The 13,879-nt window shown below is 38.8% G+C and overlaps 2 protein-coding genes across 2 annotated transcripts; one reads left to right on the top strand and one right to left on the bottom strand.

Annotated features, from left to right (window-relative positions):
* The first annotated feature begins 1,112 nt into the window (after window positions 1-1,112).
* Window positions 1,113-9,401, top strand: Fim (plastin-2 fimbrin). The gene is made up of 8 exons (XM_014361396.3): window positions 1,113-1,609; window positions 6,317-6,747; window positions 6,831-6,963; window positions 7,065-7,157; window positions 7,297-7,670; window positions 7,761-7,944; window positions 8,035-8,463; window positions 8,540-9,401. The coding sequence occupies exons 1-8, from the start codon at window positions 1,559-1,561 to the stop codon at window positions 8,750-8,752; spliced, it is 1,908 nt and encodes a 635-aa protein (XP_014216882.1). The 5' UTR covers window positions 1,113-1,558; the 3' UTR covers window positions 8,753-9,401.
* Window positions 9,402-11,363: 1,962 nt separating this feature from the next.
* Window positions 11,364-13,334, bottom strand: Creld (Cysteine rich with EGF like domains). The gene is made up of 4 exons (XM_014361403.2): window positions 12,633-13,334; window positions 11,900-12,554; window positions 11,727-11,822; window positions 11,364-11,646 (listed from the first exon to the last, which is right to left on the bottom strand). The coding sequence occupies exons 1-4, from the start codon at window positions 12,795-12,797 to the stop codon at window positions 11,420-11,422; spliced, it is 1,143 nt and encodes a 380-aa protein (XP_014216889.1). The 5' UTR covers window positions 12,798-13,334; the 3' UTR covers window positions 11,364-11,419.
* Between the last annotated feature and the right edge of the window lie 545 nt (window positions 13,335-13,879).

The raw sequence follows: 13,879 nt of genomic DNA, 5'->3' as shown, positions 1-13,879 counted from the left end.
TGTTTGAAAAGAATTTTGGAAAAAATTAAAAATATCTGTAAGTATAGGTAAGATGATTACCCACTACGCGATGTCAAGAAGTTTTTTTATCGTACATGATTATTTTGAAAAGTCTACAAGGCTTTTGTCTATAAAGTAGTGGTAAGTATGACATGTGCCATATAAAGTTGAAACAATAAGCGGTATATACTTTTTCAACAATAACAACAACAACAGCTTCTTCGTTACGCAGCTACTTGCTTTATCGGTATAATAATAATAACTTAATTTTCCAGAGGCAAAGAGGGAAACAAACAAAAGTCGTTTTTATATTTTTCGCGAGCACTATTTATCGTCATTTTGCAAAAAAAAAAAAAAAACGTACTCGCACAATATAGGTGCGCAAACGTTTAACCAAGCGATAAGAGATAACGAAAATTCCAGCGGCTAAGGAAACAACATGTAACATATGAAAGTGGACTCGTCGGAAAAACAGCCTCCAAAGTGCGGTACTTTCAACGACAACATAATTATGCTGTACCCCCTTTTTTTCTTCTTCAATAAAAAAAAAACCACACTCCGAAACCTCACGAACCTACTTATATACTTTTTTGATAAGGAAAAGAGAGTAAAAAATTATCCCCAAGCAGCGTTCGGGTACATTTTCAAAGACAAATTGACGCAGCCACGCGACTTTGATACAAAGTACGGAATAAAATGGAAAAAAAAAAAAAAAAACAACAACAACAACCCAGAGAGAAAAAGCTATCAGCACATAAAAACACGTAGACTTGAATTATACGAGCCTACTGGCGCGCGCTCAAACGTATATTATGATACGTGGCTTGAATGCCGCGTCGTCGCCGGGCATGTGATATTGTGTACATAATATAGAGATACAAAAAACCTGTGCAGTTAGAAGTGGATGAGAGAAAAGGAGATACAGCGGCTCTCTCTCTCTCTCTCTCTTCGCTGGAAGCGAGTTCTCTTTTGCTCTCTCTGCTGGAAAAGGATGCACATGTATACCTATGTATAACCGATACGACGTATATACCTACACGGAAAAACGGAGTCGTTTGGTTTCGGAGCTGCCAGAGGCGAGTTCAGTCTTCAGTCTCCGAGCGCACGGTGCAGCGTACAGTGCCGTACACGGTACATTTATTACACTCGGCCTCGTCTCGGCACGCATAAGTAGTAACTCTTTTTTTTTTTTTTTTTTTTCCTCATTTCGGAGCAACGCTCGTATATATATACACACACACGCGCTCGTACATGGGTGATGTTCGATGTGCGTTTTTGTATATCCCGTGTAACACGTTGTTTCGGAGCTCCGGTTCGCCGAGGGAACGGTCTCTGACGCGTGGTGTTTCGCACGGAGTGTCGCTCGACTAGAAGGACATCACTGGGGGAGGGGAGGACCTTTGGGCTGGAGTTATTGTCGAGGATAAAAAATAAACCAAGGAAAAATGATATAAATTCCAACAGAGGGTGATAATCATTATTGACAAAAAATAAACAAATAAATAACAATAAGGAAAAAACGACAAATAAGGGAAATAAACAGCCAAGGAGCAGCAAGATGGCCACTACGATAGACGACCGGCAGGAGCTCCTTGAGTGCTTCCAGGCGGTGAGTGTCCCCTGTTTTATTTATTTATTTATTTATTTTTTTTTTTTTCTCATTTTCAGCGCTTAAGGGTACACACAATAGTTACAGTCTCGCCGAAGCAACGAGAGCGCCAATTGTTGAAAAAAAAAAAAAAAAAAAAAAAAAAGTTAACTCTCCGCTCTCGGTGCTGTTATACTCCGTTCTTCCACCTACAAAGACCGTATAGCTGCGAGGAGAGTAGGTACACATTGTATGCGCGAATTGCTCTATCTTATATCTGCACTTGTCTAGGTGTACAAACGTACGAAAGAACACGGGGGAGTGTAGCGTGGAGAGTATATATAGTCCCCCACACGCCCACGCGAGACCCCTTACCACCCCTCCCCCCCCCCCGCGGATAGGTGCTCTCTCGGTCGCGTTTGTAACAGTACCTACATATATTATACCTTGGGATAGGGTGGAAACGAAACGGGGACCCCTCGTTGTGCATGTGTGCGCTTTTATTCGATATCCTACGTCTTTGTAAAATACACAAGTTGTACGTGTGCGCGGGGTACACGTATAAAAATATCATCATCTGTACGTACGGATGAGCACGTATAATATAATATATACACACACACGCTTTTTATAATATCGACGCGGACTCGCGAGAGAGCGGGCCACACGGCTGTATAACGAGAAGCCCTATCGTGATCATCATATCTTGTGCTCCCTCGCACAACTTGCACCTTCCGCTTGAATGTTATACTTGCATCTGTCATACGCGTATATATTACGTGCTCCTTTTTTTTCTTCTTCTTTTTTTCCCACCCCATCAGCGACTTTTACCCTTATTCCGTGTTTGCTGTCCCTTTAAACATTTGTCGTCTGCCTGAACAAGTATATACACACTTTTCTTTCACTTTTAACGCTTCGTTCCCCCCTTAATTTTTTTTATTCTGCACACGACCTCACGCCTGCATGCCTGCTGCTGTTTACTTTTTCATTCAGGTTTTGTAGATACCTTTTATAAATATATATATATATATACTCCGAGCCACAAAGTGACCATCACGTATTCATTTGGCGTTTAGTTGCGTATTAACTTATTTAAGTACTGTAGTTGCAACAGCATGTGTGTGTGTGTGTGTGTGTGTGGTGCATCAATCATGTATATATTATACACCCCCCCGTGCCTCGTGTATAACCAGTCGAAAGCACACCTAATTTGAATTCATCGGCGATCACCGCGTCTGTACGTATATACTTACACGCGTGAGGCAGCACAAAACGTACATTGGATAATAAGTATAGTGACCCACAAGTTTAGTGTCGACTCGAATTGCGAAATTGAAAGTACAGGGTCGTGCAAGGAATGCCAATGAATTTTGACACTCAAATATTATATTTAAAAAAAAATTTTTTTTATTTTTATGCATTATTTTCGCAATTTGCTCGATTAGTCCACAATTAAATTCTGATTTCTCTTATCGGGGCACCAACAAACAAACCGTTCGAGGCTTCGGGATAACGCCAATCAATCGTTCGATTCGATGTGTATTTGTCGCGATAACGATGATATATATTATATATTACGAGCAGTGTATAGATCCCAAGACGAGTAATTTCATCACGAGTGGACCGTGATTTGTTACTTTTATATACGATTTAATTGAAAATCCATCGATGGGAGAAAAAAATCTTCAACGGACTTTTCATAGAAAAACGCATGTTATTTCGAGCACGAGAGCTCAACTCTCTCAGCGGGATGGCTCATCGGCACTTGCACCTCCCGCTTCGCTCGTCCTCAAAATATACATTCCAAAGTACGCGTATACGTATGTACCCTTTGGGTTCTCCCTCGGGTATTATTATCGTGCGATCTATTTTTCTGGAAAACATTGCCGCAACTGTAAGTAGCTCGTTTTCAAACGATACGATGGTCGGTCGCGTGTCATTGAAGGTAAAATTAAAATTCATTGACAGAACGCCACGGCGACGGTAGATCGACTGTGTTACACGGAGTTACGTAAAAAAGACGGATCGGCTCGATGCGAGAGAGGTAGCGAGATGTGACCCGAGTGTTTTTGTCCTCCTCCTCTAGAAATTGAATCGCACTTTGCCACTCCCTATATACTTAAACGATGACGATCAAAGTGCGGTACGCGCAAATCACGAATTTTGCGCCTTTTCTCTCTCTCTCTCTGCCACATAATGTTTATGCGCCCTGCGGCATAATATGTTAATGAATCACGCCGAGGAAGCGCAGTGCATGGGTATCAAGAGCGATTCGCTCTCTCTCTCTTTGCTTTTGCCCGGTTACAACATAGCCTTGTACCCCACGTGCACGTTATACCTCTTCTTGTTTCATTGCCCGATCGTGCACTCGCGTGTCTTCTTCTCTTTTGCTCTTTGTCGTGCGAATACGTACTTTTTCTTGACTCACTGCCAAGCGATGACTACTCGATACATTGACTCATCGCACGCGCTCGATTATATATACATGTATACCTATAACGATCACCTCGTACTGGAAGAAGAAAAAAAAACGTGCACATACCATCATCATCATCTGCATGCTGTTGGCGATGATGCAAATATAGTCTATATATGGGAGAGAAAAACGCGACCTCCGCTTTATCTCTGAGATGTATGTGCGTTTGGGCCTTGGACCGCGCGCGGGTGGATCTTTTTAATAAATAATTTTTTCCGGAACTCGAGATATTTAAGTATTTCTTTGGAAAGTATGCTGCTGTACGCATATTGATGACGTCCCACAAATATCCGGCATGCATATGTATATGTATAGTGCTTCCGCTTGAGTCAACAAATTCTTGTTTATGTTTTTGTTTTTTTTTCTTCTCTTATCGCTCGCGAGTTTTTTCGGGGCGCGTCCATCGCCTCCGCGACTTTGTACAACAATATAATATTATACACACACCTATGCGTTGTACTTTCTGAAAACAAGTTTTTAAATTTCTCGTCTCGGTTTCTCTGGAAAACGTACATTAATTCTGTCGGTTGACGATTTGGACACACATCGGGAGAGAGAATAATGTTACAACGCAACCGCGATTATCAATAAATTTTCCCCCCTGCATTTCTCTCAATGGGGGCCTTATCGTTACCATCTACCGCTATCGGAGTACTTGTGAGTATATAAATAATGACAGTCGTTAATGATACGTGATTTCGAGGGGAAAAACAGAGGATGACGTCAGACACAGGCAATCCTTCAAATAACTCGATGAAACTAATCAAAAGCGCAAGCAATAGTAACAAAAGTACACGAGTACTCCCGTTTTGTCCGACGTTTGCCCGATAACGCATGGGTCTCCAAAGAGGTCACACCATTAACATATTCATGCGGCGTGAGTAATCTCGTGATTTCGTGGAACGACGCAAATATAGAACAAGAGACCCAAACGAGAGTATAATACACAGTACAACGTGGTGCACCTTTGTATTGTGCGACAGGTGAATCATTTCGATACGGTCACCACACACGGACTCGTTACTCGCTCGATTGCTTATTGTTATTGTCTATAAGAAACAGTTGATTGGGTAGTTTTTTTTCATGTCTCTTACGCACAAAGGGCCGATAAGAACAAAAGTATAAAACAGACGTTACGTGTAATATATATATAATTAAATAACATAAAAAAAAAAAAAAAAAAAAAAATTGTAATTGCACAGCGAGAGTTGTCTTTTGTAGTGTCTCGCGCACGAGGAAAAATATGGAGATGCGGGCGCTTACGTGTACACGGGCGAGGAATTTCCACTGTATTGTAACTCGTAACGAAACACGTGTGTGTATGTAGTAATAGGGTTTTATCGCGTCTCTCTCTCTCTCTGCGTGTTATCTTCGTGCCGATCTAGCGACTCGAGTATTACTTTACATCGTCGCGTATATTGCGGAACGAAATAATCTCTATACACACACGCCGAGCTGCAAACGGAGCGTTTACCCGTGTCATTGCGTTTTTTTGTTTCGACGAATCGGTTTCGGTTCGTTTGTATTGACCGTTTCGCCAAATTTACCAATCAATTTGAAATTTACGTACACGCCCTTCGCGTCCACATAGTCATCTGCTGGCTGATAAAAACAAAGGGGAAGAAATACAATTGCTCGTTTCTCGGCCTCTGGGTAATGCGAAATCAATCGTGCGCTGCGAACTAGGGAGTAAAAAATAAATAGTTTTCTATCGGTACGGAGCTGAAACTATACCAACAATAATGTCAAATTCTATTGTAATTTGGCTCAAGATCTGGTTTAAGAGTACCCAAAGTGGTATTTAGGCTGCTGTACATTCACTTTCATTGTCATGTCTTTTGGCGTATTGGTAAAATGTCACATACACGAGATATCTGGGCCATTATTTCCTCACTTTTTGTGTTTACTACACGTGCGTCGTCGTCGTCGTGTAACTTATTCTAGATTTGATTTTAAAAATTAATGAAAAAAGCGTCTCTCTCGTTATATAATTTGTGTACGAGAGATTTTTCCGATTTTGGGATATCCTTGTTTTCGTAAGCGTATACGCAATACCTTCACGGAACCTTTTACTTTTTTCTACGAATAAAACGAATCACGAATATAATCGGCTGACCTCGGGGCATGTTTGGATGTACAATCGATTTGTATGATACTTGGGGCACGACGATCATTACCAGATAAAATTTGGTACAGATCTGAAAGTGATCTAAAGTAGCCGTAATGTTGATGCATGATGGCAACTATTGCAGATCGACTCGAACAAGGACGGCTACATCGACCTAACGGAGTTGCGAAACGCCCTGGACCAGTGCGGCTTCAAAATGCCGGGGTACAAGGTCCGCCAGATGGCCGAGGAGTACGCGGCGAAGCGCCGGCCCCAGGAGCAGGGCCGACTGAGCTTCGACGAGTTCGAGAAGCTCTGCAAGGAGTTGCGCGCCAGCGAGCCGAGTTCCAGCTTCAAGCAGGTAGTCTCGAAGAAGGAGAACCTCGAGATCATATCCGGGTTGTCGACCGCCTCGAGCGAGGGCACGACCCACTCGGTCAGGCTCGAGGAGCAGCTGGCCTTCAGCGACTGGATCAACACCAATCTCGCCCACGACAAGGACCTCAAGCACCTGCTGCCCATTGACGCCGAGGGAAAAACCTTGTACGACAAATTCAAGGATGGCATTCTTCTCTGGTAGGAGCCTTTTTTTTTTTTTTTTCTCTAGTTAATGACGATGTGTGATGTTTCATACGTGCCGTTCTTCTTCATTTCGACAGCAAAATCGTGAACCACTCGTGTCCGGACACCATAGACGAGCGCACCATCAACAAAAAGAACCTCACCCTCTACCGAGCCCACGAAAATCTGACCTTGGCCCTTCGCTCGGCTCAATCGATCGGCTGCAACATCGTAGGTTATTCATACATACATGTGCATGTACCTATATGAGCATTGACCCACGAGACGCGAATAACATTTTTATTGATGTAAACACCCAACGTTGTTCTCAGATAAACATCGACGCCCACGATTTGACCAAGGGTTCGCCCCACCTGATCCTCGGATTGCTTTGGCAGGTGATCCGCGTGGGACTCTTCAATCAGGTGCGCCAATAATTAAAAAAACACCGAAGTTTATTTGAACAATAAAATTTAAAGATTATTGTATGCCCATGCCGTAATCCGTATACATCGTAATTGTATCGAGGCGTTTTAAATGAATTACCGTTTGCCATTAAATCAGATAACCCTCGAGAACTGCCCGGGCCTGGCCCGCCTGCTCCAAGACGGCGAGCGCATCGAGGACCTGCTTAGGCTGTCACCGGAGGATATACTTTTGCGCTGGGTGAACCATCACCTGACGAACGCGGGTATCAACCGGCGCTGCACCAATTTCTACTCCGACATAACAGACTCGGAGATCTACTCGCACCTCATCCACCAGATAGCCCCGAAGGAGGCGGGCGTTAGCCTCGAGGCGCTGATGGAGCCAAGCCACATTAATCGGGCCGAGGTCATGTTGCGCCAGGCCGCGAAGATCGACTGCCGGAGCTTCGTTACCGCGAGCGATGTCGTCAACGGCATACACAAGCTTAATCTCGCCTTTGTCGCCAATATGTAATTTACACTTCCCTGTCTCTTTTGTACCTCATTCGTTCTTCCTTTCTTTTTCATCGAGTTATTCGATCAATGCTTACTTTGTAATAGGTTCAACAAGTACCCGGGTCTAGATAAACTGGAGGAGGACAACATCGAGACGGTCGAGGAGAGCCGAGAGGAGAAAACTTACAGAAATTGGATGAACTCGCTCGGGGTGTCGCCCTACGTGAACTGGCTCTACTCCGATCTGGCCGACGGTCTGGTGTTCTTCCAGCTCTTCGATATCATTAAGGTACATCTACAGTTGTTTAAAATTAAGTAACATATACCTAAATGGGTTGGTTGATGGGCGTAATGAATAAATATAAAAATAAATATTCAGCCGGGTAGCGTCAACTGGACGAGAGTTCACAAGAAGTTCTCGAAGCTGCGCATGTTCATGGAGAAGCTGGAGAACTGCAATTACGTGGTCGAGCTTGGAAGGCAGATGAATTTCTCGCTGGTTGGTATCGCGGGACAAGATCTCAACGATGGCACTGTCACCCTTACCCTCGCCCTCACCTGGCAGCTCATGAGATCGTACACACTTTCGATTCTGAGCGGCATTACCGACAGACCCGGTGGCATCGTCGTCGAGAAGGAGATCGTCCGGTGGGCCAACTCGAAGCTCGCTTCGGCCGGTAAGGCCTCCTCGATCAAGAGTTTTCAGGATTATAGCATCGCTGACGGCAAGGTCGTGCTTGACCTCATCGACGCGATCAAGCCTGGTACCGTCAACTACGACCTCGTCAAAGAAGGTGGAAACGAGCAGGTTCGTTTCAATCCCTTTTTTCCATTCTAATACTCAGTGAGCAAAGTTATGGCAATTTGATTGTTCGTTTTCTCAGGACAATTTAGACAACGCCAAGTACGCGCTTTCACTGGCACGAAAAGCTGGCGCTCGCGTTTACGCGCTTCCCGAAGATATTACCGAGGTCAAACAGAAAATGGTCATGACGGTCTTTGCGTGTCTTATGGCCACAGATTACGTGCCTGGCGCCAATAATTCCAACAGTCAGCAGACAAATAACACGGAGAGCAAAAATCACAGCGCGGAATAATACGGCCCACTCTGTAGTAAAAGGCTGTGGTGTTCGTCATCCTTATCTCCCCTCACCCTTATTTCCCTGACGTCCACCTGAATTTTTTTTTTTGCATTCAATTATGTATTTTTTTTCTTTTTTTTTTTTTTCATGTAAATATGTATTAATAAATACCCATAAGCTATTTTCATTACGCGAGCGCCTAAATCAAGACGAAAAAAATGAAAATCGAGCAAAGGAACACACGTAGGCCTATACGTAGCTTGAATTAATTTATAATGTATTGTAGCAGCAGTAGAAGCAAGTGGAGGAATGATAATACTTAATTGAAAAACGGACTAAAAAAAAGTGCTAGAAAGAGGTGTGTTAGTGTAACATATACATAAATAAGTGCGTAGTCGCCGCGACGACGCGTCATTTATTGGTATTTTATAGCGAATTAGGCTTGTGTGTCATTACTATGATTATGTCGTTTTTTTCTTCCCTGTCATAATGTTGTGACTATATATTTACGTAGAAAGGCAATTTTTGACGCTGAAATATCCGCGCTGTCTTACCTTTGCAAGTTTAATAGTTTTTTTTTTTTTTCTTTTATTTTACTATTATGAAAGATATTTTTTATTTTTTTTGTTTTATTTAGCAAAGAGTTGCTAGAAACTTGTTGTAAATCATGTGAAGATTTAGATTTTTTTTTAAAAACATTTTATATAATTTTTTTTTTTATAAATTTTTGTAACTTTGGATACGTAAACATGCAAAGCTTGAGAGTTTCCAAATGCATTTAGCCTGTTCGATTGAAGCAGGAGTAGTGCAAAAAATGTAAATTATTTTTCTTATTTGTACTTTAAGTATCTATTTTAGTCAACTTTAGAAGGTCTGTTTTGTTACTTTGGTCACAATTCAGGCCACAGAAGTCTTGGTAACTTTTTTTCAAATCGTATTCATTTGGACTCCAAATCGAGTAAATTGCTCATTCACATTTTTGGGAATTTTTGTAGATTAAAACAATGTTTTTTTTTTTTTTTTTTTTTACAATATACTTGAATGACTTGGATTGGAATTTTTAACAAACGATCAAGTCTTAAAAACTATTAAGGATGACACTATTTTCATGGTATAAAACATTTTTGTCAATTAGACATGAAAGTTAAAGCAATTAATTGACGTGTATGCAATTAATTATTTATAAAAATGTAAATATAAACCTAAAGATTCGAAGTAATGAGGTAGATATTTAGATTTTTTACGTAATAAATCGTTCAGTAGGGTGAAAAAAATTAAAATCACAAAAAATTATTAATTGCTTTGACGATCATAAAATAAATTGCAAATAGCATGTAGTGTTGTTTTTAGCAGACTAGACTTCTGAGGCAAAGTTGGTACTGGAAGGGAAAAGTATTTTATTAAAAAAAAAAAAAATAAATAAATAAATAAAAAATAGTACTTAGAATTTGGAACGAATTTATAGTTTACCATAAATACACACAGTATAAATATAAGCATAATATTACGTATTCTTAATCAAAACCGTTGTACAAACAAAAAAAAAGGAATGAGAAAAAAAGAAAATCAATTTAGTGAGCAGAGCGTGAATCGAGTTAAATAAGAGGCGCCTACAAATTAGATTAAATTTGTAGTTGTGTGCATAATTATAATTATTAAAAAAATGGTATAGCTTTCTTTGTGGTTTACTATGTGCAATAAATAAATAAGAAAGGGATAAATTTTTTTAATAAGAAACATAACGATTATGAGTATGAAAAACTGTATTTTGCAACGATCTCTTGGGTATCAATGTGAAGCGTCTATTGACGATTTGTAAGTGCATATACACGCAATTTCGTAATTATACATATATGGTATTTAATAACTATTGCTATTAATATGATTAATATGAATTTACATAATATATTAGCAAAAAAATTTACAAGATAAACATAAAAAAAAGATTATTTAATGCTTCACACTATAGCTGAATCCAAAAAAAATATTTTAGATTAGCTTGGTATGGAGGTATTAAGATCCTAATCATATACCCAACGTAAGTTCCATATTGCCATAGAATTTTAATTAGATAAATTTTCGAACGCACAAATTTTATATACATATATATATATATATTTTAATCGACGTCCAGCTTATAATTTGTGATTTATCATTGATGATATTAGTCTGTAGGTTGATGATTTAATTTTTTAATTATTTTTATTTTGGTTAACTTTTTTTCAAAAAGTATGTGTAACTTTAGATTTTATTCGATTTAATTTTCGTTGTAAACTTGTTGAAAATTACAACTGCAGGTTCCAAATGTGCAAAAGCATTTTACAATGCATCAGTAAACTAATGCAAATAAAATATTTATAAAAAAATTTGTTGTATTGATACTTTACCAAATTATTATACATTAATATTACTCTACTGATCTAATATTTCACCAATAAACTAAGTATGGGTAAGTACGTCATTCAATTGGAGATAGTTTGTAATCAAACAAATAGCGTGATTTGTGATATTTTTTGAATGAAGTAAAACAAGATGTACAATTTTTTTTTTTAATCACAGAGTTTATTTAGTAAAGACTTATTTTAAACTTGTATCTTACAAATATTAAGAAAAATTATGGTACATTGTTTTCCATCAACGTTTTCTCACTCAATTTATTTTTTAATTAGATCAATAAAAAATCTACTTTGGAATTTTTCCTAGAGTATCTAAATTCAGGATAGGTTCCTGGCCACTATTTTGTGCAACTGTATACTCGGAAACAGTAATGTAAACAGCGACACATAGACCAATCACTGCAGCCACGTAAATGTTGCGTTGCAGAATAATACCTGTAGCCACGGAGAGACCTAGATACCTTGCATACCTGTAGTAATCTTCAGTAGTCTTGCGAGTACGATCACTAGTATCTGAAAAGTGGAAAAAGTCATTTGAAACTGTTTTTAGTTAGCTTAATAATGGTAAATTTCATAACACTTTGAACACTCACCAACACATATATTATCTTTCTGTTCATATCCATCAGCACATTTGGTACACATGTCAGGACCGTCTCCGAAACAGCCATTACAAGCTCTGTCGCAAGCTAGAAGGAAAATAAAAATAATTTAAGATTTCTTGGTACATGCAATAAAATGAAAAGATTATTTAATGACAATTTACCTAGGCAAGTATAGTTTCCTTCTGTATTGATACAGAAATTATTTTCAGGACAGCTGGTCTTATTTTCATAGCATTCATCAATGTCATAGCAACCCTTTCCTTCAAGCCACTTCCATCCTGAGGTGCAGTCCAGACACTCTTTAGGACCTCCACCTGAACATGACCCTTTGCATGCCTTGTGACAAGGTGAGCACAGCAGCTTCTTTTCATCCTTATAGGACTGATAGAATCCATCAGCACATTCAAAACAGACGTCTCCCGTGTACCCCTTATCACATGTACACTTTCCATTGCCCATCCTTGTCCCAGCACCTTTACATTTGCCATTGTTATTGCACACACTATCTGGAAATCCGTTGCAAGGTTCGCAGTTTGGTCCATAATGATTCAATGGACAGCATTTTTTGGCATTTTGTATACATAGGTAGTCATGAAAATCATGAGTATCCTGATTATTGAACCACCATTCCTCCATCTGACTTTCTAACTCTTCGGCAAGAGAATAGCACTGATTTTGGCCGTGATTAACATCCTTGCATAAATTTTCTTGTATTTCTACTAGCCTAATTTCACTTTTTTGGTAAGATCCAAGCTTTTTCTCCTCCCATTCCGCATCTCCACCTTCAAACTTTCCTTTTTTTGTTTTTTCCATACCCTGAAATCATACATTGATCATGTCAGAGTCTAAGAAACAAGTGATTGCTTTTATTAGATATCAAAAAAATTATCTTACCCTTTTAAAGCTGTCAACTAGTATTTTGCAGGACGCACATGGTGGAAAAAGGTGATTTTTAGCCTCTTCATTATTATTTTTCTTTAAGGATAACTTATCACACTTGGTTGTTGAAATAAATATCATAAAAAGAAGTAAACTGGCAGTTGAACAAATAATTTTCATAGTTTCTCAATGAAAAGTCAACAGGAATATCTTAAATGCCAAATCAAAATCAGCCAGCTGTTTTTTCTATCATACAATAAACAAACTAGCCTGTACGGTATGCAGCTATTTAATTTAAAATGGTAACTATATATTAGTTTTCTTATTTCACTCGTAGATCATAATTATTCAATTCCACAACCGATAGTCTTTTTCGTTGCAGGTAATCATAATTTTACATGACCACTCTCATACAACTTTTCCTTATCTATCATAAAAGAGCACGGTTTTCGGGAAAATTCGATCTACTTAGCTCGAGTTTTTTTGGCTACGTAAACACCTCTGTTATAAATGAAAATTCAACAAACTAAGTATTCTGAAACGCTAACAGGTACAAGACAACAAAATGCAATAAACACTCGGTAAAGGCAACAAAAATCACTTTGTTTATACAGTATAAAATTCAACTTATAAGGACGGTTTTGTAAATATATTACTATATATAGGTATGCCCAAGCAGCCGAAATTTAATACTGTTCGACCGTCAACGTGTCGACATTCGACGCGTTCTTCGAGAGTTCCCGGCGTGCATCCACGTAGTTTTATAATAGGCAGTGGGGATAAATTTTCGGCTTTACGTATATGATGGATTGGTTCTGGACATATTTTTTAAGATGTTTCTCTCAACTGGATTCTTCTTTAATTATCAGAGAATTACGAGTTACAAAAATGTTGACGGTAGTATTGTAATGACACACAGGAGGGAGATCATATATAATCATTAACCACTTGCGATTAAACAAATGGATAAAAAAACAAAATGTACTTTCCTGGATGGATGTTCATCAATGATGTTTTTGATGATCGCTAATTAATTGCTAAACAAACTTATTTTAAGAAAATAAATTGTCTTTTAAAAAATATATGTATATATGCGTATTTATGATTAAAATACTACATTTAATTGAAAATTAATGCAATAAATACAATCCCTACTGAGTAGAATTTAAAATACATTTTTACAGAAAGACGTATTAAACAAAAAATTTTTTTCATATAAAAATATATTCACAAACTTTTAACAAGAATTTCAAATTTGGCGC

The sequence above is a fragment of the Copidosoma floridanum genome, unplaced genomic scaffold, assembly GCF_036245765.1.
Source record: "Copidosoma floridanum isolate Cflo_tuat_1 unplaced genomic scaffold, Cflo_Japanese_pri ptg000007l, whole genome shotgun sequence".
Taxonomy (NCBI): domain Eukaryota; kingdom Metazoa; phylum Arthropoda; class Insecta; order Hymenoptera; family Encyrtidae; genus Copidosoma; species Copidosoma floridanum.
The sequence above is the reverse complement of the archived record's forward strand: the minus strand, read 5'-3'. Positions and strand labels throughout refer to the sequence as shown.